The sequence below is a fragment of the Nyctereutes procyonoides genome, unplaced genomic scaffold, assembly GCF_905146905.1.
Source record: "Nyctereutes procyonoides isolate TBG_1078 unplaced genomic scaffold, NYPRO_anot_genome, whole genome shotgun sequence".
In the NCBI taxonomy this organism is placed as follows: Eukaryota; Metazoa; Chordata; class Mammalia; order Carnivora; family Canidae; genus Nyctereutes; species Nyctereutes procyonoides.
In genome coordinates this window covers 1,126,996-1,150,487 of record NW_026575043.1, presented here as the reverse complement: position 1 = coordinate 1,150,487, position 23,492 = coordinate 1,126,996, and the positions used below count along the sequence as shown (strand labels likewise).

General features: G+C 44.2%; 6 protein-coding genes and 1 pseudogene across 8 annotated transcripts in view; 4 read left to right on the top strand and 3 right to left on the bottom strand.

The window, feature by feature from the left end:
- Nucleotides 1-1,588: 1,588 nt before the first annotated feature.
- Nucleotides 1,589-2,016, bottom strand: LOC129507614 (histone H2B type 1-C/E/F/G/I). The gene has a single exon (XM_055322133.1). It carries the CDS (start codon nt 1,995-1,997, stop codon nt 1,617-1,619), a length of 381 nt encoding a protein of 126 aa, XP_055178108.1. The 5' UTR covers nt 1,998-2,016; the 3' UTR covers nt 1,589-1,616.
- Nucleotides 2,017-2,322: 306 nt separating this feature from the next.
- Nucleotides 2,323-8,498, top strand: LOC129507588 (histone H2A type 1-like). Of its 3 annotated transcripts, none has more exons than XM_055322098.1 (3): nt 2,323-2,711; nt 5,139-5,262; nt 8,428-8,498. In XM_055322098.1, exons 1-2 carry the CDS (start codon nt 2,323-2,325, stop codon nt 5,239-5,241), a joined length of 492 nt encoding a protein of 163 aa, XP_055178073.1. In that variant the 3' UTR covers nt 5,242-5,262; nt 8,428-8,498. The 3 variants fall into 3 exon arrangements, with proteins under 3 accessions (XP_055178073.1, XP_055178075.1, XP_055178074.1); XM_055322100.1 differs by lacking the exon at nt 8,428-8,498 and adding an exon at nt 7,843-7,920; XM_055322099.1 differs by lacking the exon at nt 8,428-8,498 and adding an exon at nt 7,846-7,916.
- Nucleotides 4,485-5,221, top strand: LOC129507592 (histone H3.1). The gene has a single exon (XM_055322105.1). The coding sequence runs from the start codon at nt 4,544-4,546 to the stop codon at nt 4,952-4,954; it is 411 nt and encodes a 136-aa protein (XP_055178080.1). The 5' UTR covers nt 4,485-4,543; the 3' UTR covers nt 4,955-5,221.
- Nucleotides 5,274-8,279, bottom strand: LOC129507603 (histone H2A type 1-E-like). Its single transcript, XM_055322116.1, has one exon. It carries the CDS (start codon nt 8,188-8,190, stop codon nt 7,804-7,806), a length of 387 nt encoding a protein of 128 aa, XP_055178091.1. The 5' UTR covers nt 8,191-8,279; the 3' UTR covers nt 5,274-7,803.
- LOC129507611 (histone H2B type 1-C/E/F/G/I-like) lies at nt 8,302-9,234 on the top strand. Its single transcript, XM_055322129.1, has one exon. It carries the CDS (start codon nt 8,488-8,490, stop codon nt 8,866-8,868), a length of 381 nt encoding a protein of 126 aa, XP_055178104.1. The 5' UTR covers nt 8,302-8,487; the 3' UTR covers nt 8,869-9,234.
- Nucleotides 9,235-11,931: 2,697 nt separating this feature from the next.
- LOC129507846 (histone H4-like) lies at nt 11,932-14,017 on the top strand (annotated as a pseudogene).
- A 3,351-nt stretch (nt 14,018-17,368) lies between these two features.
- LOC129507845 (uncharacterized) overlaps nt 17,369-23,492 on the bottom strand; it is a 36,095-nt gene continuing 29,971 nt past the window's right edge. Inside the window, exon 3 of the mRNA XM_055322590.1 lies at nt 17,369-17,707. Within this exon, the coding sequence (XP_055178565.1) occupies nt 17,384-17,707 (324 nt within the window). The 3' untranslated portion in view covers nt 17,369-17,383. The remainder of the gene's footprint in view (nt 17,708-23,492) is intronic.

Below are 23,492 nucleotides of genomic sequence, written 5' to 3'. Positions count from 1 at the left end.
AACTCGCTTTAAGCTTACCATTGTCGGGATCCCTGGGTGGCGCATCGGTTTGGCGCCTGCCTTTGGCCCAGGGCGTGATCCTGGAGACCCTGGATCAAATCCCATGTCGGGCTCCTGGTGCATGGAGCCTGCTTCTCCCTCTGCCTAGGTCTCTGCCTCTCTCTCTCCCTATGTGACTATCATAAATAAAAATTAAAAAAAAAAAAAGTTTACCATTGTAATCTTTAAGTTATTCCCATTTTATGGAGGAAAGATATGGAGACCCGTGCCTTATGCAGTTTGCTGCAAGACCCAGAGCCAAGAAGTGGCCTAGTTGGGCTGAGAACTTAGCAGGGCCCTAGGAACTTATTTAATGACCAATCAACTTGAATAAATAGTAGTTACCATGTAAGAGTGACTTTGATAAAAGCAAAGGTCTGTTTTTGGGCTTCATTTGCACTTTCTATTCTCACATAGGTGGGCAATATGACCTAAAACAGGCAGTAGATCCTATACTAGGAGGATGGACTCAGATTTGGCAGCCGAAATCCCATTCACTCTAGTTTCTTGCTGTGTGACCTTGGGTAAGTTCCTTCTGTTTTGCCTTACTTGAGAGACGGAGATGACTGTACCTACTTCATAGAGCTGTTCTAAGAAGTTAACATGCCCTAAGCACCGTAACATGCCACATGGTACACCGTGAGTTTGCTACATTCTACAGATCAATCAACATACCTCTGGTCACACCGCAAGTGGTGGAGCTGAAACCAGAGGCCGATCTTCCCATTCCAGTACCTTGTTTCGCATCTGCAGTTTGGCAAGCTGCAAGTGGAGACGCACATGCACCAACGTATTTGTCTTGCCTAAAACATTCATACCTGAATCCACGTCACCCTTTTCCCTTTCCCTTTGGGTGTGCAAGGGCAGCACAAAGACTGCGTCACCTTCACACTGCCTCAGCGACTTCCCGAGAAGCTTCCGCTCGAACCTCCCTCCCGCCCGCCGCCTTTGTTTGCAAGCAGGAAGGAGGTAGGACAAGAGGGCGGAGGCAAAAAAAAAAAAAAGGGGGGCAGGCGGGTGGCTCAGCGGTTTAGCGCCACCTTCGGTCCAGGGCGTGATCCTGGAGTCCCAGAATCGAGTCCCACGTCGGGCTCCTTCCATGGAGCCTGCTTCTTCCTGTGGGTCTCTGCCTCTGTCTGTCATGAATATTTTTTTTTTTTTTTAACAAAAAAAGAGGGCTGAGGCTTTCCCGCCTGCGCTGCTCTAGTTTGCAATTTGGTCCGAAAGGGTCAAGGAAAAGATTGGTCTCCCCGCTCTCGAGCGCCCCGGCTTTTTTGTCCTTAGGATTTGTCTACACCGTCAACATCAGGTTCAGCTGCGGCACTTAGTGAAGGGACCGGGAAGGGTGGTACCAAGTGCCAAGACCAGCCCGAGCCCTCCATTCAGCCGGGCGGCGTCAAACCACGTCCCGGCCTCAGACCCGTGGGGTGCTCAGGATATTCCTGCAGGACGGGGCACGGAACGCCGTAACCTACTCTTAATACACTTTTTAAAGGGCAAAGCGAAACACCTCTTTCTTAACGCAGTTAAGTGGCTCTGAAAAGAGCCTTTGGGTTGGATAGTGGCTCGGAGAGCGCTCACTTGGAGCTGGTGTACTTGGTGACGGCCTTGGTGCCCTCGGACACGGCGTGCTTGGCCAGCTCCCCGGGCAGCAGCAGGCGCACGGCCGTCTGGATCTCCCTGGACGTGATGGTCGAGCGCTTGTTGTAATGCGCCAGGCGCGACGCCTCGCCCGCGATGCGCTCGAAGATGTCGTTGACGAACGAGTTCATGATGCCCATGGCCTTGGACGAGATGCCCGTGTCGGGGTGCACCTGCTTCAGCACCTTGTACACGTACACCGAGTAGCTCTCCTTGCGGCTGCGCTTGCGCTTCTTGCCGTCCTTCTTCTGCGCCTTGGTCACCGCCTTCTTGGAGCCCTTCTTCGGGGCCGGCGCGGACTTGGCGGGCTCGGGCATGATGGAGAGAAAACAGACCTTCCTCAAGAGAAAAGAAAGTGAAGCGTGAGCAAAGTGCCGCTGGTCCCTTTCATATAGAACCTCTCATGCAAATTAGGTGTAAGTTAAAGTCCTGTGTCTGATTGGTGACTATTCAAACTAACGTCACAAATCAGTTCTGCCCAATCAAAACGCGAGAATCCGAAAGTTGCATTTCCATTGGTTAAGATAAAGCCGCAACCGTAACCAATGCAAAACCTTCTTTTTCGCGCCCAACAGGGGCTATAAAAAGGTGCTCGACTTCGCTTTCGCTTTTGCAACCACTTGCAGTGTGCTGAAATTCCTGATGTCGGGACGCGGGAAGCAGGGCGGCAAGGCTCGCGCCAAGGCCAAGACGCGCTCGTCGCGCGCCGGGCTCCAGTTCCCGGTGGGCCGCGTCCACCGCCTGCTCCGCAAGGGCAACTACGCGGAGCGGGTCGGGGCGGGCGCGCCGGTGTACCTGGCGGCCGTGCTGGAGTACCTGACGGCCGAGATCCTGGAGCTGGCGGGCAACGCGGCCCGCGACAACAAGAAGACGCGCATCATCCCGCGCCACCTGCAGCTGGCCATCCGCAACGACGAGGAGCTCAACAAGCTGCTGGGCAAAGTCACCATCGCGCAGGGCGGCGTCTTGCCCAACATCCAGGCCGTGCTGCTGCCCAAGAAGACCGAGAGCCACCACAAGGCCAAGGGAAAGTAGGTCTCTGGATTGCTTTGTCCCGCAGAACTTATAGTCAAACCAAAGGCTCTTTTAAGAGCCACCTAAGGCTTTTTGTAAAGAGCTGAACACTTTAGAGATTCCTAAGAATCAAAGCAGCGCTTTTCGTCAATCTCCCAACTTGGGTTAGGGGAGGGCAATTTGATGAAACTTCTCTTGTAAGGCCTAGTTTCCAAAGTCCTTTCTTGGTCATTTAAACTAAGTGTATGGAGTATTCCAGAAACCTGTCTTGGTTCGTCAGAACTAGGTAAACGGATTTTATGCAAGATCTTGTGAACTCTTCGATACTGGTGTCCTTTTTCAGCTTCATAAAGAGCGAAGTTCTGGTGATGGATTTCTTTTGAGGGCAAACAGCAGTTTCAAAACCTTGTGTTCTAGTTCTAGTTCTAATTGAAGACCTGAACGTACAGAGATTAACCCAAAACCTCCATTCGAAGCCAAAGCTATTTTTAGAGACTAGTGATTTCTGAGAAAGACCTAATCTGGCCTGTTACCACATTGCTAAATTGAAGTTCATTTTAATCACCCTTATTTGAGATGTCAACAGGTACCTGATGAACCAATGATCATTCTTCCTTTAAAACTGTCTTTCTTGGTCTTTTTATTGTGACTTAAAGATTTCGATGGGGATCCCTGGGTGGCGCAGCGGTTTGGCGCCTGTCTTTGGCCCGGGGCGCGATCCTGGAGACCCGGGATCGAATCCCACATCGGGCTCCCGGTGCGTGGAGCCTGCTTCTCCCTCTCCCTCTCTCTCTCTCTCTGTGACTATCATAAGTAAATTAAAAAAAATAAATAAAGGTTTCGATGATGCATGAGTGGATTTAGGTTCTCTTTAATTGCCTGCCGTGGTGACTTCTAGTTCAGGGGCATCAGATACGTCATGCCATGCAAGGAACCTACAGTTTTGGCAGTTGCTAATGAGAAGTATTGGAGTGCCTTAGTTTAGCCCTATATAGGTTCCTGGTGGTACGCAATTAGATTCTTCAAGACAAAGGAATTACAAGTAATTCTGTTAAATTACAGATATATAATGCTTCGTACCTATGGCAGAGCCAGTCCCTCCGTTCCCAAATTAATAAAGACAGTAGGTTTCTATTAGCATTCTGAATTTCCAGGAGAGCAGAAAATTAAAATCTACTACAATAAGATTGGTTTACATCACCTGAAAAAAAATAAGTTCATGTAAGTATGTTTCTCTGAAGTTACTGGCCTTTGGATTGTTCACATACAAATTAGATTTTTCTTACGGAAAAATAAAAACAAATCTTTAAGTATTCGAAGGATAACAAATTGAGGGAAGAGGGTATAGAGTTGAGCTGTCCTGTGTGGTAGCCACTAGCCAATTGTGGCTAGTAATCACTGCGTGGGACTAGTTTGATTCAAGAAGCGCAAAACATGTAAAATACGCGCTGGATTCCGCAGAGTTCGTATAAAATAAAAAGGAATGTAAAATATCTAACAATTGTTGACCACATGTCAAAATGAGTATTTTGGCTGTATTGGGTTAAAGCATTACTTAAAATAATTTCTCCACGTTTTATTTTGTTGTAATGTGGATCCTAAAAAATTTATCCTTAGGTAGCTCGAATTTATTTCTATTGGAAATCTCCTAATATAAAGCAGACAGGAAAAATATATTGAGGTCACGGGCGAGTGTTATCAGGGCATTTGAGGCACCCTAAAAATTTCGAGCCCTTAACCAATCCGGTTACTGGTTTTATAGACGGTTCCCTTTTGTCCAATCAGCGTCTGACTCTCACTATAAATACCATGACTGGCTCTCTTGTAACCTGCACGGAGTATCCAGGCTATGGCTCGCACGAAGCAGACGGCGCGCAAGTCGACGGGCGGCAAGGCCCCGCGCAAGCAGCTGGCCACCAAGGCGGCCCGCAAGAGCGCGCCGGCCACCGGCGGCGTCAAGAAGCCGCACCGCTACCGGCCCGGCACGGTGGCCCTGCGCGAGATCCGGCGCTACCAGAAGTCCACGGAGCTGCTGATCCGCAAGCTGCCGTTCCAGCGCCTGGTGCGCGAGATCGCGCAGGACTTCAAGACCGACCTGCGCTTCCAGAGCTCGGCCGTCATGGCGCTGCAGGAGGCGTGCGAGGCCTACCTGGTGGGGCTCTTCGAGGACACCAACCTCTGCGCCATCCACGCCAAGCGCGTCACCATCATGCCCAAGGACATCCAGCTGGCGCGCCGCATACGCGGGGAGAGGGCCTGAGCCGTGAGATCGCCCACTCCTTTCCAAAGGCTCTTTTCAGAGCCGCCACATGCACGATGAAAAGGCCTGTTTCCCTGTGATCCGTGGTGCAGCAATTTCCTCTGACAGGCCCCAAGTCGGCATTTTAATCTTGTTTGATAAGTGTTGTAAAATTACTTCTAAGTGTTTTCTTTTGTCTTAGCAGGTTCTTGCTCCAGTTTTGTAATCTTAGTCAACTTTACCTGCCACCTGCCTTGTCCTGTTTGCTCTACTCTATCCCACAGAACGGTAGAGAAGACTACCTGTAAATCCGGTCTCCCTCTTAGGAGGTAGGTGGGAATTTCGAAATTACATTGTACTTTAGAAATAGGAAAGAAAGATCACAGCTGCTAACTGTTAAACCATTGACCATTACACTAGGTGCCTTTATGTAAGTGACTTCATGGTAAATAGGACCTGTGATTGCCACATCCGGAAGTAAAGATGATGCTAATATTTTGCAGATTAAAAATGTCCTATAGCCTACCAGCAGAAAGTATTGTGTCCTCTGTAATCTGCCTTAATCTCGAGCTGGTGGAATAAATTTGGATGGAAGCAGTGCCCTCCACTCCCTAGCACACACTTGCGGCTGTGGTGATCCAATCCAAGGCCAATTTCTAAGCAGCTTGGTATTGAGGATAAGCCATCTTCCTTCTGAGCTGATAAAGCTAAAGTCCCACAAAAGTCCCAGTTCCCACTGATCAATAAAGTCTTGCTGGCTGGGCAGAGGCCCATCTAGAGGTTTGCAGTAAACAATTCTCCAAATTAGTCTTTCGATTTTGAATATATGAAGATTTATTTAGGAGCAGTGAGTAGTTCTAGTTAATGTGATTTTGGATACTCCATGTCTCTCAACACTCATATGCTAAACTGACATCTTGTGGCCTTCAACCTAAACTCTGGCCTTTCAAGTTGCTTTCATAACACAGTACCAGGACTTGTTTTGCTATAGGGATGGCACAGATAATTTTGGCTTGTGCTAATGTATAGATGGTGGGGCCATCTGCTAATGTAAGGCTCACTGAAGTAGTGATGGCATTGATCAGTCTGAGATAGGCATTTAGAGTTTCCTGATGATATACAAGAATATCATGAATATGCACACTGAGTGTAGGAGATAAGTCTGGGATGAACATAAAGATTTGGGAGTCATTAGTATATGAATAATATTTAAAACCAAGGGACAGGCCTACAGATCCCTTCTGGCTCCCCATCCCGTCTTGCAATCTCTACCTCTCCACTTTATTGCCAGTATTAAACTGTCATTTGCTTGAACATATAAGCCAGGAGACTGATGCTCCTTCTCTGCTAACATTACCATCCTTCTAATTCCCAATTCCCTTGAACCCTCAGATCAGATGTTTCTGCTCACAGATCTCACTCCTCCTCTATGCCCTCCTAATATCCTCTGCTTACTTCTCTTGCTACATTATGTTTTAATTATTTGCTTTTGTGTGATTCTTCCCATTAGACTGAGTTTCTTTTGGATAAGCAATGTCTTACTGCCATGTCCTTAATGCATTGTACTTGAATATGAAATAAATTGTAGAAATAGAAGTATATTACAATTTAATGAAAGAGGAAACAAGAAATAGTCTTTGTCCCTCCATTTCTTGAGATGGCAGTACTAGTAAGTGAAAGAAATATTCTTTCTGAGGAGCCCTAGAATAAAAGGATCTTGCTTTGCCCATAAAGAAAGGTGGACAACTACCAGGATCTTTTACCTCACTATTCTCAAAGCAGCTTTTGACTTTTCAAAGGTGTTCTTATTTTTGTTGTTGTTGTTTGTTTCAAACTGTGAGTCTCCATAATCAAAACTTGGAATCAAATTAATGGCATTCAGTATCAACCTTGTTACAGCCAAGCTTGTACTGCGATATTGGACATCTCATTTGGCAATGTTGATGTCAGGCAGTAATGTGGATAATTAGATACTATAAATTATATTTGAACACTTTTAGTAAGCATGTCATTTCAAACAAATTATTCTTTAAAGGCAATTTTTTAAGATACATTTACTATCTTCCTACTGACAACCCTAATGGATTTCTGGGTACCATTTATGGAAACCACTCCTGCATCCTCCCAAAGTTGCTTTGAGAGTAAAACTGGTCACCCATAAGCAATCTACAACTAATTTCCAGATATGGACTTAGGTCAATTTATTGTTGTTGCATATTCAATATAAATGACTTTGAAATTATAGTCTATTTAGTTCACAAATGTCAATTTGCTGGCAAAGAATTCTAAGTACTGTGTAGGGAAGGAAAACATGTTTTTCTTCTGCCCTTCTGGTACTCTTCTACCCTACCTGGTTTAAGGAATAAATTGACATGAGACAGATTTAACAGGAGGAAATGCACATTTTATCACATGGATAGTCCCACTGAAAATTTGTGAGGACTTGACAGAATAAAGAAAACAGGTACCTTACAAGCCCTGATTCTAACTCCCTAGCCTTTAGAGACCCTTTCCCTCTGGTGACAAGGTCTTTTTACCTTTTAGTATAGGGAGGGTATTTTTCATGTGGGCTTATTACTTCCTTTCAGGGAAAATGGTAAGGTCGGAGGGTCTTTACCCTGTTTTGCAAGTAGGCTCACCTGCCAATAATCACTATGCCATTGTAGGAAACTAAAGGCAAAGGGGGACGGACCTTGGCTACAATAATTGAAGCGTGGCCAAGGGTTAAAGATGACCTAGGCCTGGAAACTCTGCCCCAAATCATCCTTACCTGTACAATATAGTCCAGTTAAAGCAAGTGTCATCTTTTTATGACTATAGAGATGGCTCTGAAAAGAGCCTTTGTTTTGCGACATTCCCTACTTTGCCCCTCATTTGGCCTTGTGGTGGCTCTCGGTCTTCTTGGGCAGCAGCACGGCCTGGATGTTGGGCAGGACGCCGCCCTGCGCGATGGTCACGCGGCCCAGCAGCTTGTTGAGCTCCTCGTCGTTGCGGATGGCCAGCTGCAGGTGGCGCGGGATGATGCGCGTCTTCTTGTTGTCGCGGGCCGCGTTGCCCGCCAGCTCCAGGATCTCGGCCGTCAGGTACTCCAGCACGGCCGCCAGGTACACCGGCGCGCCCGCCCCGACCCGCTCCGCGTAGTTGCCCTTGCGGAGCAGGCGGTGGACGCGGCCCACCGGGAACTGGAGCCCGGCCCGCGACGAGCGCGTCTTGGCCTTGGCGCGAGCCTTGCCGCCCTGCTTCCCGCGTCCCGACATACTGAGTTACTAGTAACGTTTGCTAAGGGTGGCTAGAGCACCACGTTCAGAAATGCATGTTTTATACCTTCTCCTGGGCGCGAAAAGGTTGTTATAAGATTGGCTAACATTTCATTTCAATTTAGACCAATGGAAACGCAACTCCGTAGAGTGACCATCTTGATTGGGTCAAACTGTGACGTGATGTCACCCAGGGTAATCTCCAATCACCAGCGACCCTCCCCGTCTCCTTTGCAGAAGTCACTATAATTGAAGAGGTGCGTTTCCCTGGTTTACTTTGCTTTCCTGCCAGTCACCATGCCCGAGCCCGCCAAGTCCGCGCCGGCCCGGAAGAAGGGCTCCAAGAAGGCGGTGACCAAGGCGCAGAAGAAGGACGGCAAGAAGCGCAAGCGCAGCCGCAAGGAGAGCTACTCGGTGTACGTGTACAAGGTGCTGAAGCAGGTGCACCCCGACACGGGCATCTCGTCCAAGGCCATGGGCATCATGAACTCGTTCGTCAACGACATCTTCGAGCGCATCGCGGGCGAGGCGTCGCGCCTGGCGCATTACAACAAGCGCTCGACCATCACGTCCAGGGAGATCCAGGCGGCCGTGCGCCTGCTGCTGCCCGGGGAGCTGGCCAAGCACGCCGTGTCCGAGGGCACCAAGGCCGTCACCAAGTACACCAGCTCCAAGTGAGCACGCCAGCGGCTGAAAGAACGGTCCTGACAGACCTAGACCTACGGCCAACCGGCTCTTTTTGGAGCCGTCCACGCTTACTAAGAAAGCTGTTCGCTGTTCGGATCCGGCCACAGTAGGAATGCACATTAATCTTTTGGATGTCCATAGCTATAGGTAAAGTGTAGCGTTCTAGTTAGCTTTGTGTATTTCAGTCTAATTTCCAGTTGCGGGGATCCCTGGGTGGCTCAGCAGTTTAGTGCCTGTCTTGGTCCAGGACGTGATCTGGGGTTCTGGGATCGAGTTCTGCATCAGGCTCACTGCATGGAGCCTGCTTCTCCCTCTCCCTGTGTCTGCTTCTCTCATGAATAAAAATCTTTTAAGTGATTTCCAGTTGGTTTTTAATACTATTTCATGTATTCATATCCATGCTAACAACACCTCGGATCTTTGGGCTGCAGAAATATTTGCAAGTCCTGAACCACCGTGTTAACGGAGGAAGTCCTAGGCATCCTAGCTCTCCGCTTATCTCTGGGTGGGGTATCCACACGGGGCCCACCATCTCCCATTACGATTCTAAGCATTGTGAAAGGGGTATTAGCGATGTGACCTGTAAGATTTGAAAATTAAACCGGAGTTCTTTCTCATGGGCTGAGTGAAGAGTTGAAAATATTTCTTTTACTTCTCCGTCTCTTCAGTTCTCTTTAAAATCCTATTTCCAATAATGCACCATATCTTCATTGGTTGGCAAGTCTGCTGCCTCTGACCGGGAAAGCCAAAATTAATGGCAGGTCTGTTATGGGTGCTGTGTTGCACTAGCTGCTGTAAATCCAGGAAGATCTACTATTATTACCTTTGCTTAAGAGTAAGGACTTGCAGAGAGGATTGCAAGAACAAAATACTTGTAGCCAGTGTACTTAAGGCTAACTTTGACATTTGCTTACACAGTGCATCCACTGTTCTTCTTCAATCTTACATTTATTCTACCAACTGGCCTTGAGTGCCTCTGCTAAGGAATGTATCTGCAATGGGAAAGTCCCAGCATTTTCAGAAGAAACAGTTAAGAAAATACGGACTCTAAAAAGAAACTGGGAAGTGAATGAAATGGAGCCTACTGACTGAATAAGGTCTTGTAGCTGGGAGGGGAAGTCTGCTCCAGGCAGAGTGCCCTGGACTTAGAAATTCTTCAGCATGGCTAGAGGCTGGAATGGCTGGGGATGAATGTGGAAAGCTCAGTAGAAGGGGGGTAGCAAACCTTGCTATACTGAGGAGCTTTGTACACTTTGAAAAGATACAGAGAGTTTATCTACGAGACCACAGAATTTTAAAATCTTGTAAAATGTCTGATTCAGAATCCTTATTCTGGTGGCCCAGTTGAGAGCAGCTTGAAAGGAGGTGAGATCCAGGTGAAAAGGTTGGAAAGAGCAGCCAGGGGTGAGGGTCTGAACTGGGTGAGGCAGAGATCAGGAAGAGGAAGAGGGGAGGAGGGGATGTTAGGGGGGTTAAGGGGAAAGGGAGCAGGAAGGTTAGGCCTTGCTGCAGACTGACTCACAGGGGTGAAGGAGGCCAGGCTAGAGTGTCTGGCTTTCAGCTGTGCCAAGTCACTATTCAACAAAGTGGTTTCAGAAGGTGGGCGTGGGAGGAAAGGTGATTTGCCAGGTTCATTCTGACTTGTTGCCCCCATAATACAGCAGCTAGGCATATACTGAATATCTAAAGCTTAAAAGAGTTTGAGAAAACTGCAGAAGTGGGAAGGTCACAGGAACCTCCCCCACCCTGTTCGGCCCTTCCCTGAAAGCTGGAGATAAACCTATCCTGGGGAAGGGGCCAGCCCTGTACCCTGAGGAGGGGAGGCCTTCTTATCACCAGAGACCAGGTATTTAGATGTAGGGTCACAGGGAAAAAAAAAACAAAAAAAAACCTTGCTGTTTCTTCGGTTTACCACCCCAAGCTCAAACCACTTTCTCTTGTCACATCTTCACAAATGCATCTTTGTCTAAAAGACATGAAATCCCCCTGATTAGTTGCTTTGGGACTTCCTTGTCTCCTGAAGGCGTCCATGTAACATGCAAAACTTTGATAAAATGTGTATGCTTTTTTTCCTATTACGGATATTAATTAATTAATATCTTCTGTCAGTTTAACTCGTAGGCAGAGATCCAAAGAAGGCAGAGAATGTTCCATTCCCCTACAGTTCATCCAACAAATACTTATTGCCCCTCTGCTGCGAGCCAGGCCCAAGTTCAAACCCAGCGGATAGGACAGTGAAGAGTTTCAGAACAGAGCTCCCCAGTCCTTGGGTGGCTCCGCAGGAGATCTGGGATCTAGTCCCACATCAGGCTCCCTAGATGGGGTCTGCTTCTCCCTCTGCCTGTGTCTCTGCCTCTGTCTCTCTCTCTGTCTTAAATAAATAAATAAATAAATAAATAAATAAATAAATAAATAAGGCTCCCCCAAATGCCACTGACACGTGGACAATTTTGAAATAATGTCACCTGAAAATACCATAGGTCAGAAGGAAATTCTGCCCTTCCCCTAACTGCTTGAAAGAATTTAGGTGACGGGTTGATAACAGAGAGGGAATTCTTATAAGATGGAACTTTTTCATGTGAGATCTCAGCTCCTCAGGGTACATGTGCAATTGCTAAACATCTCTTCTCTCGCTATGAATTTTGCTTCTCTTTGTAGTCCCCTCTCCCATTCCTTAGCTGGAGATAGCATAGAAACCTTCATTCTTTGACTGTCTTTAAGTATTGTTTTTTACAGGGCTTCTGAACTGACAAAATTAAATGTTTTTCTTCTATGAATCTGTCTCCTGTCACTTTAAGTAGTAGATCAGCCAGAGAATCTAGAAGGAAATGAAGGAAAATTTTCTAGCTCCTACAATATACAAAGATGTAGAACTCATTCTTTTAAATATGTCCATTTTCCTGCACTTAAAAAGTTGTGAAAAAAATTGTTGTGAAAAAAATTCCAAAGGGGGTGTATTCTTTCTTTAAACCTGAAAGAAGAAGAAAAATAAATAAATAAGCCTGAAAGAAGTTACAATATTTTGAAAGGGAGCAGAATAGAGCATTTCAACATATGCCTCTTTTTGGTGTTGTATCAGTGACAGTGAATGTATATGCACAACAGTTATTGCTGGCACAGGCGAATGTGGTAAGAATTTGGTGGACAATGTAGTAATATTAATTAAATACCACAAAATCTACATCCTCTCTGACAAGGCATTTCAATTCTAGGTTATCCTCAGGAAATAACTTATGTACAGAACGCTCTTTTAAAATAGAAAACAATAGAAAGCATGTTTTGTTAAATACTAGAGATTTTGTTTAAAATGTATCATAGAAAATATTTATGATGGAGTATTACACAGGCATAAACAATCACCTTTTTTTTTTTTCATGTTCTCTAATGTAAATTTTCCAAAGATTCAACGGAGAATAGATTTCCTTTGGTAAAGGAAGCTGATTAAACTATAGAACAGAATAGAATTTTTAGAAATAGTTCTGTCAGGGAGCACAGATATCCTGTCCCTTTCTAAGTCTTTGTGACCAGGCCAAGAATCACATTGGCATGAGACAGATTAACAGGAGAAAATCAAATTCAGTTGTACAGGCAATCCATACAGACATGAAATTTCAAAGACTGTCAAGCAAAATGTGAAGTATGTATGTCTTTCTGAGCTAAGGAGAAAGAGTCTGGGGCCTGGGACTTCAAAGGGAAGCATGTAATTCACAGGAAGAGTAATTGTCTGGTACACAAATATTTGCGGGCACTCAGACAAACAGGCCTTGGTCCTCCCCATGGTCTGCACCTAGCTCATAGCATAATACAATTATCTGCTGTGATGACTCTCTTCCTGGACCAGGTGTTCTATCTAATTACCTTTTAGGCAGTTGTGGAGGGGGTAAAAACCTTTCCAGAATTTGCTGGATTTTAATACCTTCATGTCAAAGCGACCACTCTTAGGATGGCCTGCCCTCACCCCGTACAGTTCCAATATCGTGTTAAAAGTGGTACATCTGGGCAGCCCAGATGGCTCAGCGGTTTCATGCTGCCTTCATCCCAGGGCGTTATCCTGGAGACCCGGGACAGGCTCCCTGCATAGAATCTGCCTGCTTCTCCCTCTGCCTGAGTCTCTGCCTCTCTCTCTCTCTCTCTCTCTCTCTCTCTCTCTCTCTCTCTCTCTTTCTCTCTGTGTGTGTCTCTAATGAATAAATAAATAAAAATCTTTTTTAAAAAAAGTGATACATCTGTACGTCCGTACTTCAGTACGGAAAAGAATTATTTTAAATATGTGGCTTGTTAAGGAATTGCTAGGTAATTGGTTAAGGTATACCGTAGTGAATTCTTAAGAAGGAGTAACAGGTATTAAGAGCAACTTTTTTGTGTCCTTAGAGAAGGGGAATTGATTAAAATATAGCGTAAAGAAGTTCCGAGACACCATACATAGCATTGTGTGAATTTTCTTTGAAAAAATATGTGCATTTATCTGTTCACCAAAATATCAAATTAGCTAGCAGTAGTAACTGTTCTTTGTGTGGTGGGAGAAAAGGTTATTTTATTTCTTGTCCTTTTTTTGTATTTCTAACAACATTCGCGTTTGGCATTAGCATTCAAAAGCAATTTTTAAAGCTTTAACACAGGGTAACAGAATAGTTATGAGGCACAAAAAAAAAAAAAAAAACAGTACAAGGAAACCTAAGCCTGTTTTGTTTTTTGTTTTGTTTTGTTTGCCTTCCCTCTCCCACGGAGTGGCACTTCCATCTTAGCTTCTCAGTTCGGTCCTCTAGCAGAGGTAGAAAAGCCTGCAGCGCTGGAGAAGGGACGGGACGTTGTGCACTAGTCTCTCAGCTAGTTCGGTCGCGGCAAGGGCGGGAAGGGGCTGGGCAAGGGCGGCGCCAAGCGCCACCGCAAGGTGCTGCGCGACAACATCCAGGGCATCACCAAGCCCGCCATCCGGCGGCTGGCCCGGCGCGGCGGCGTCAAGCGCATCTCGGGCCTCATCTACGAGGAGACCCGCGGGGTGCTCAAGGTGTTCCTGGAGAACGTGATCCGGGACGCCGTCACCTACACGGAGCACGCCAAGCGCAAGACGGTCACGGCCATGGACGTGGTCTACGCGCTCAAGCGCCAGGGCCGCACCCTCTACGGCTTCGGCGGCTGAGCTCCGGAGTCCTCCCTAAACACAAAGGCCCTTTTCCCGGCTCCCCCAACCCTCACCCAAGGAGCCGTGACACTGGCTTGTAGTGCTTGCGTTGCGCACACGCCCTGCGGTGCAGAGCTGGCTGGTCTGTGTGGCCAAAGCGCTGTGGGCCATATCACTGTCACTTGCACAGGTTGCTAGTCCTGTCAACCAACCCTATAGCCAAAAGTTTCCCCTGAGTTGGTTCGGTGTCTTTTAAGTTCGTGCAAGAATTTGCCCAAGGAGGTAGGTCCTGTGAAAGGGCTTTTAGAGCTTGTTGGCGTTCAGCATAGGTTCCTTTGTAAAACTGGACACTGGAGAAACGTTTCTACCTCTGCTAATCTTCCAAGAGATGTCCTAATGGAGAGTCTGCCTGATGCAGTTGGAAAAATGTTCAGACAATAATTCAGAAAGAATTGTCATAGAAAAAATGACAATTTTTAACTTTAATTATAATCTTCTCCATGAGCAAAATGAGACCTGGCTTGTCAAGTCAAGGAGGTCACTGGTCTATTAGCTTGGAGGGACAATTAATGGCCTATTACTTGTCTCCATCACTTACCCCAAAGAATAGAGAACTTTTAAAATTTAAAGTGAATAAAGATGTTTTGGTCTTTTAAGGATGATGATCATAGTTGGCATTCATTAGGTGTTTATAATGGACAAATCATGAATGTGTCATTGGTGATTGCCAATAAAAACTCAGTTACAGGGACGCCTGGGTGGCTCAGCAGTTGAGCACCTGCCTTCAACCCAGGGCATGATCCTGGAGTCTCAGGATGGAGTCCCACATTGGGTTGCCTGCATGGAGCCTGCCTATGTCTAACCCTTTTTCTGTGACTCTCATGAATAAAAATAAAATCTTAAAAAAAAAAAAACTCAGTTACAGTAACATTGTTCTGTTTAAGCAAATATAAGTATGTTCTATCCAACTTAAATAGTATGATTGTTAAACATTTATATTAGAAGCATTTTATCTCATTGCAACAGGGATGAATATTCTTTATTTACTCTTTTTTTTCCTATTGTGAGATATATAACACAACAGTTCTACAATTGTATATGGCTAATCACAAATACAAAGTATGTCTTTTCTCATGAAATGAGAAAGTATGAGTGGCCCAGTGGTCACTTGGGAAACTACAAAAGGAGTTTAGATGTGAGTAATACATTAAAGGTTTCGTTATTCAAAATTTAGGACCTGGATTTAGGAAAGATATTATCAAGAAGTTTTCAAAGTTTCATTAAATCAGGCTATGAATATAAGTCATAGATGTCTAAAGACAAGTACTAGAATATTAGCTATAAAAATTGCTATTTTTATAGCAATTTATAAATAATGTACAGAATATGTAGAGCTTTTTTAAATTTTTTTCTAAGAATTGACTTATCAAAATTATTCAAGAAATTAATGGAAAGCTACAAATGCCTAATTGACCCTCAGAACGTGTTGGGGAAATATAATTAAAAAAAAAAAAAGATCTCCCAACTCAGAAAATTGCTCCACAAAGGTACTAGAAACAGAAAAGTTTTATTATTGAATAAGCATTAAATCAGAATGTGATACATATCACGCAGTCTGCTACAGGAATAGCAGACAAAAAAGAAATCTCACTCTGTCAGAGAGCTAAGTGAACACAAAGCATTCAAAATACTGCAGGTTTTGCAATTTGGAGTTCTATGTTAGCTGAAGTTAGGCCCAGGTCTTCCCAGGAAAACAGGAGATTACCATCATTAAGAAAGGCACCACTGTATTTCAGAGATGCCTCTAGGGTCCTTGAGGACCCTACCAGCTCTGGTAGACCGGCTAGATGCACATTTAACATCTGACCTTACAAGGGTTAAATCTTGGTGAGGCAAGAAGGTGCTGAGTTTTTAACTTCAGCTTTAAAAAGTATATATGTTGGGATCCCTGGGTGGCGCAGCAGTTTGGCGCCTGCCCTTGGCTCAGGGCGCGATCCTGGAGACGCGGGCTCGAATCCCATGTCGGGCTCCCGGTGCGTGGAGCCTGCTTGTGTCTCTGCCTCTCTCTGTGACTATCAAAAATAAAAAATGTATATATGTCATCATTGCTTATTCTCTTTATATGCATGTGGGCAATGACTACTTCAATCTATGTATCTGTGTTAGCCAAGCTTCCTACCAACACCCAAGTCTTCACCTTTGATTTTGGGATCTTTCTCTAGTTTTTAAGATCTTCTCTGGGAGAATCCTAAAACTACTTTGAGCATCGGTCTGGATTTATGTCCTAATTTCGAGTTTGACTCCTTTTGTACTTTGCACTAAGGATCTCTTTTTAGTAGCTCTCATGGGTTAGGAGCTGCCTTCATTAATGGTAACATTTGTGTTGCAACCGTTTCCCTTATTTAGTTGAAATGCCTTTTTTTTTTTTTAATTTATTTATTCAGAGAGAGAGAGAGACTGAGAGGCAGAGAGACACAGGCAGAGGGAGAAGCGGGCTCCATACAGGGAGCCCAACGCGGGACTGGATCCTGGGTCCCCAGGATCAGACCCCGAGCTGCAAGGGGCGCTAAACCGCTGCGCCACCGGGGGTGCCCTGAAATGCCTTTTTATTGCATCCCACCCTCACCAGCTGTTCTGTAGGTATTGGCCAGCATCGAGTCTTCTACAGGCTTCCAGTCTCTGCTCCCAGTGGTAACCATGTCTGAAGCCCGGGGCTAATCACATGCTTGGTCCCTTAGAAGGGAGACAAGCAAAGTATGGCTCGTCATGATTTGCTCTCCAGTTAAGCTCATTTAAGCAGAGGACAGATGGCACCAAAATAGAGGTCACTAGATTGTGATTAAACTTTAAGGCCTCGTATACACTGAAATGTGCCTTCTCGCAAACTCAAGGCTGAGGTGCCAGGTGCCTTTCCTCCTTCCAATGTCAGGCAAGTTTATTAAAATTCCGCTTAAAGACCTATTTTTTAAGATTTTACTTATTCATTCAGGAGACGGAGGTAGACACAGGCAGAGGGAAGCAGGCTCCATGCAGGGAACCCGACATGGGACTCGATCATGTATCTTCAGGATCATGCCCTGAGCTGAAGGCGGCCTTAAACCGTTGAGCCACCCGGGCTGCCCCCGCTTAAGGATTTAAACGTCAAAAGTTAAATACAGAAAACCTAATACAACTTCAAAAACAAACCCGGGCGAAACCATGGAAAATTTAGGACTAGCACGTTCTCTAAGAACTAAGGACCGGCAAACACAAAGACGGAAACAGGGATTTCAAGGCCAAAATCATTTTTCCAGAAGTTAGAACCAAACCAGCATCGCAACTCCTCAGATGAAAGGATGGAGGCCCTGAAAAGAGCCTTTGGTTTATAGACAACGGATCCGGAGCTCAGCCGCCGAAGCCGTAGAGGGTGCGGCCCTGGCGCTTGAGCGCGTAGACCACGTCCATGGCCGTGACCGTCTTGCGCTTGGCGTGCTCCGTGTAGGTGACGGCGTCCCGGATCACGTTCTCCAGGAACACCTTGAGCACCCCGCGGGTCTCCTCGTAGATGAGGCCCGAGATGCGCTTGACGCCGCCGCGCCGGGCCAGCCGCCGGATGGCGGGCTTGGTGATGCCCTGGATGTTGTCGCGCAGCACCTTGCGGTGGCGCTTGGCGCCGCCCTTGCCCAGCCCCTTCCCGCCCTTGCCGCGACCAGACATGGCCAAGGCGCTCTGTGCGACGACCTCACGGCGCTGGGCCTGCGCCTCCGCCGGGAGTAATTATAAGCAGGCGTCGGACCTCGTTGAGAACTGAAGGCGCGGGCGGGAAGCGGGGCTCCGGCCCCTCCTCGGGCTCCGCCCCCTCGGGCCGCGCTCCCGGGACCATCACGTGAGACACGGAGCCGGGCGCTCGCCGCCGAGCTCGGCGGGTTCCGCACCCCAGGGCTGTTCGCATCTGCAGCCTCCCCTTCTTACTTAGCAGAATGTGATTAGGGGCTTCCAGTTTCCAACACAGTCCTGCACTTCCTCGTCCCCATTGGAGTAATTGTTAGCTGGGAAGGGTACCCCCAGATGCCACCCCAAAATAAGACCTGCCGTCGCAAAATGGGCCACTTTGGTAGGAAGGGGAGAAGAATATGACACCCCAAAATAGGGATCTTTGGCATAGACTGTTTTCGAGATTTTTTTTTAAGATTTTATTTATTTATTAAAGACACAGGGAATAAGAGAGAGACAGAGACACAGGCAGAGGGAGAAGCGGGCTCCATGCGGGAGCCGGACGCGAGACCCGATCCGAGGTCTCCAGGAACACACCCCGGGCTAAAGGCGGCGCTAAACCGCTAAACCACCGAGGCTGCACTGAGCAGATTATTTTTAAGAAATGCCACACACAGGAGAGTCTCTGAAACCAGAGTGGAAGTCACTCTTAGGGACATTTTCCATGTAGGAAGGAGACCTCAGTCGGCAAGTGTGTCCCTCTCTGCACCAGAAGAAGAAAGTCGGTCATCGGAGAGTCTTGTCCGTGGGAGAAGGCCCGGATTTCACTCTGCGTGAAAACCTGTTCCCCACCCGTTTCCTGGTAGCCCATACGTGACCCCCTCCCTGCTCACTCCCCTCCTACACCATCTTGGAGCTGAAGACAGTGTTCAAGGTGATGGCTTCGGCTTTTTCAGGGAGTTTTACTCAGTTCTTCAGAGTATCTCCCACGTGTACAGGAGGTGTACATGTTATTAAACTGCAGTTTGTTTTTCTCATTAATTTTTTTTTTACGGTGGGGGGGAATCACAGCACCTAGAAGGGTAGAGGGGAATTTATCCCCCCCAACTATTCTTTTTACTACATCATTTTTTTTTTTAACATCAGTATTTTAAGTTGTAGTTGTATTACAGGTCATAGTTTGGTACCGCATTATTTATTATTTATTTTCAAAAGTTTCTGATGTAGTTTCACAAGATTTCTTTGGGGGGTAAATTTAGAATCATTGTAGTAGTTTGGGAAAAAAGCTCTTTGAGCGTTTGATCGTAATTGCCTTAACTAAAAATTAATTAGAATACAATACCATACAATACAAATCCTGCAAAAGTCAAGTACTTAAATCTAAAAATTTGGTACTTTGGGTTGCTTTTAAGCATTTTAATTTTTAATGACTAAAATAAAAATTTGGTTTTCATACAATATTTAACATGGAATGATATTTTTGGCATACATTGAATTTTATTTTTAAAGAACAGATATGGGATCATACTCTGAAATTTTTGACACTGATACAATTTTGTAAACTCCTGTAATAATGTGAGTCATTCAGTTGCGTGTTTTAGAAAGTGCTTAATAGCTGAAACAAGAGTTAGAAAAATCTGGTTTTAAATTGTATCTCCTCTATCAATCAGATTTTGGGCACTTGCTTATATCCTCTAAATCTTTACTAATCTAGAGTGGAATTACACAGTAACAATACTTACCTCATAGCATTATTGTAAGAACTAATGAAGGGCACCTGACTGGCTCAATCCATAGCATCTGACAGCTCAGATCATGATCTCAGGATTGTGAGATCAAGCCATGTGTTTGACTCTGTGCTGAGTGTGGAGCCTACTTGTGATTCTCTGTCTCCCTCTGCCCCTTCCCTGCCTATCACTCTCTTTCAAAAAAAAAAATTAATGGAGATAATTTACATAAAATATTGAGTATACAGAATATGCTTCTGTATACTATAAAAAGAAATTTAAAAAAAAGATTTTATTTATTTATTCATGAGAGACACACAGAGAGAGAGAGGCAGAGACATAGGCAGAGAGAAGCAGGCTCCATGCAGGAAGCCCAACGTGGGACTCAATTCCAGAACCCCGGGATCATGCCCTGAGCCAAAGGCAGATGCCCAACTGCTGAGCCACACAAGCATCCCTAATTTTATTTTTAGTACTAAATTTAAAATATTTTATAGTTATATAATACTTTAAAATATTTTTACTTTAATAAACATAGATTTAAAACATGCTACATTATATATAAAATGTTACATAACTAATATTTATTTTTGCTACATATTATTAAATGATTAACAGAATCCATATTTATCTTAAGTATGTATTTATAGTATGTGGGGAGGAATATTTCCCTTCTTCCCTTCTAAGTTCTGTGGCTGATCTAACAATTATATTGATATGAGACAGACTAACAGGAGTAAAACAAACTTCATATGTATGGAAGCCTCATAAAAGTCTAAGTCTGTTAATTGAGTCTTATATACAATCCTAAACTAGGGAAAAGTGTAAGGGTCTGGTAGTACAAAGAGAAGGAAGAGCTTTCACAGGCAGGAGAGAGATGTTTGGAAAATAAAAGTTTGCTCGATTATGTGGATAAGTTTCTTAGGTTAAAAGGTATGTCTGATAATAGCTCTTTTCCTGGTTCAGGCCCCCTTTCCAATGTAAATTTAAGCACTTGAGGGTGGAATTTAAGGGGGTTTCCTGAATCTGCTAAGTTTTGACTGCTTTTTTTTTTTTTTTTGATTTTTATTTATTTATGATACTCACACACACACACAGAGGCAGAGACACAGGCAGAGGGAGAAACAGGCTCCATGCACCGGAAGCCCGACGTGGGACTCAATTCCGGGTCTCCAGGATCGCTCCCTGGGCCAAAGGCAGGTGCTAAACCGCTGCGCCACCCAGGGTTCCCGTTTTGACAGCTTTTAACTCAAAATAATCCTTATGCTAGGGGCTCCTAGGTAGTTTAGTCGGTTAAGTGTCTGCCTTAGCCTCAGGTCATGATCTTAGGGTCCTGGAATCAAGCCCCACATTGGGGTCCCTGCTCAGTGGGAGTCTGCTTTTCCCTCTGTGATCTCTCTCTTAAATAAATAAAATCTTAAAAATAAAAGAGATCCGTATGCCAAAGAGGATATTTTGGGGTGGCAAAATCTGTTCTCCTTCAATAGATTTTTATGGACATTCATTTTTGGTTAAAATGTATTTTTAATATTTATTACCCTGAACAAAATAAACATTTGTTACTTTATTCTTCTGTTCCAATTTCTTAGATATGTATGTACATCTTTATAATGTATTGTGTTTTGAAATAACTTCCAATTAGTATCCTCACAGCTAAAAATATAAGTGAAGGATAATCACAGCAAATGACTCATTGCTATTCCCTCTTTACCAAAACCCCCTCCTGAAACACTACCACTACCCCTGGAAAACTAGTATTTTCATAGAAACAATTTAAATAGGAAGCATATATAAAAGTCTGTAAGTTGAGAGATTTATATAAAAAAAAAAAGAACAGAAAAAAAATTAGAGGAAAGGTAGTTTGAGAGCCTCAGAAATTTGTCATGGTTGGGTGATCCGTGATTCTCTGCTCTTGTAGTTAGCCCCTTGCCCAGAGTCCCCACCTTCCAAACCACTGCTGCCACAAGTCACTGAGGCTGTCTCATTATTCCACTAGGTAACTAACACTCTTTGACATCAGTAGTGTTTATTTAAATGTGAGGTTGTTGATAGATTGGGTAATAGTTGATAGACAAAGTAATAATGTCATCCAGAACAGCCTTTTTCCAGATAAATTAATATCATGAACTGAAAAGGTGACTTAAGTCTTTCAAGCTGATCATTGCTCCTTGGACTCTGCTCATCTTTATGCTGCTTCCACTAGGTTGACTGCTTTGAAGTTGCTCACTTAACAATCCCTGATTTCCACCATGTGATCTCATCCTTGTTTAACTTTCAACATCTTTTTTCTTTTTATTTTATTATTTTTTTAAAAAAGATTTTAGTTATTTATTAAGGGCACACAACCATGGGGAGAAGCAGAAGCAGACTCCTCACTGAGAAGGAATCCTGATGTGGGGCTCAATCCCATGATCATGTGGAGGCATGAAGGCAAATGCTTAACCAACTGAACTACACTACACCCCTTCTCATTTTTATTTTACACCACTTACCTATGTTATATGGTTTTTATTATTATAAAATTAACACAATATATTGACCATATTTTATGATGTTTTCATTGAACTAATGTTGAAGAAGATGCAAATAAGAATCAAACCCACTCTCTAAGGGACTTTATCAACTACTGGATAAGATACTCAAGATACCTAATTTGGGAAGACACTTTTAAGTGCTTTCATAGAGTCTGCAGAGAAGAAATTAACAGAAGACCAACTCCAGAAAGAAAGCTTACATACACTTTCCCTGTCAATCACTTCAGTTTAAAAAAACTTTTTTTTCCCATTAATCTTCTACCACTAAAATGAAACTTTATCTCCTATGAAAATAACTTCAGAGTGTAAACTATCAAGTTCTAATTTATTCTTCTGGATCTAATTGCAATTACAAATATCTGAGTTTTTTAAATCAAGACTTGTTGAAACGTTATCTCCATTTTAAAAAGTTAAAATTTTTTTTTCTAATTATGTAAGTCATAATAGTACACACTTTGTCCAGTGACTTTGGAGTTATAATTGATCAACAAAAAAAATTCAGTTAACAGGGAATTATTAGCAATGATGTATCATATCTGGATATTTTACTCAAAACAAAAATGTATATTTATTTGTCAGTAATTTGATTATGGGTTCATTGATTTGATTAATCAAAACCACACCAATAATATAATTTGAATAACAATTTAACAATGTGGTAGTTCTTGTAGGAATACAAACAATGCAGTAAAGCAAGTACTAGTAATTTCATCTGTTGGGGCAAAAAAAACTTGTCCTCTCTTCCCTTCTAGGTTCTTTGGATGGTCTATTAATTAAGTTGACATAGGACAGATTAACAAGAGAAAAATGTTCAATTTCATTCATGCAGGAGACCCACAAAGACAGGAGAGGCTCCCCAACACTCAGTTGAGGCCTCTATGCTACAGAGCTAACAAGGGAGTAAGGCCTGGGACTTCAAAAGGAAGGAAGACTGTTCATAGGAAGATGGAAAAGCAAATGTTTAGCAAAGGAAAGTTTGCCAGGCCTTGCAGAGACACAGACATGGGAGAAATTGGAAGGAACAGGCCCTACTGAGCTCCCTTCATCTTACCACACTTGGCTCATACTCTGTAGTTATCTCTGGTGATCATCTCTTAAATTCTTTCAGGCAGTTGAGAGTGGAGGTAAAAATCTCTTCCTGAGTATTTTGAGCCTAATTGTCTTCATCTCAAAATAATCCACATGTCAAAGTGGCTCATTCTAGATTTGTTCTGAACCATGTCACATCATCATCAATAATAAAAAGCACCTATTTTATTACTAAAAATAGGAAGAACTCATAGGCTTTCCTTGGAGCTGTATTACTCTACATGACATTTCTATTTCTAAGAGAAATTGCTATTCAAAATTTACAAACTCAGATAATGCAGGTGACATTTTAAGAGGAAACAACTGAATGGTCAGATTTACTGAAATCAGAATTTGGGTCCTCTGACATCAAATAATAAAATGCATTAAAAAGAAATGCTTTTCAAGGTAACACCTCCAATTTGTGATTGTTGTGGTCACTTATTCTGTCTTTGCACGTGATTGCAGTTC

Bases quoted from the DNA above. Each gene is read 5' to 3' on its own strand.
- LOC129507614 (XM_055322133.1), bottom strand. From the start codon at position 1,997: ATGCCCGAGCCCGCCAAGTCCGCGCCGGCCCCGAAGAAGGGCTCCAAG.
- LOC129507588 (XM_055322098.1), top strand. From the start codon at position 2,323: ATGTCGGGACGCGGGAAGCAGGGCGGCAAGGCTCGCGCCAAGGCCAAG. The intron at 2,712-5,138 runs GTAGGTCTCTGG...TTGTCTTAGCAG, and splicing joins CACCACAAGGCCAAGGGAAA to GTTCTTGCTCCAGTTTTGTA.
- LOC129507592 (XM_055322105.1), top strand. From the start codon at position 4,544: ATGGCTCGCACGAAGCAGACGGCGCGCAAGTCGACGGGCGGCAAGGCC.
- LOC129507603 (XM_055322116.1), bottom strand. From the start codon at position 8,190: ATGTCGGGACGCGGGAAGCAGGGCGGCAAGGCTCGCGCCAAGGCCAAG.
- LOC129507611 (XM_055322129.1), top strand. From the start codon at position 8,488: ATGCCCGAGCCCGCCAAGTCCGCGCCGGCCCGGAAGAAGGGCTCCAAG.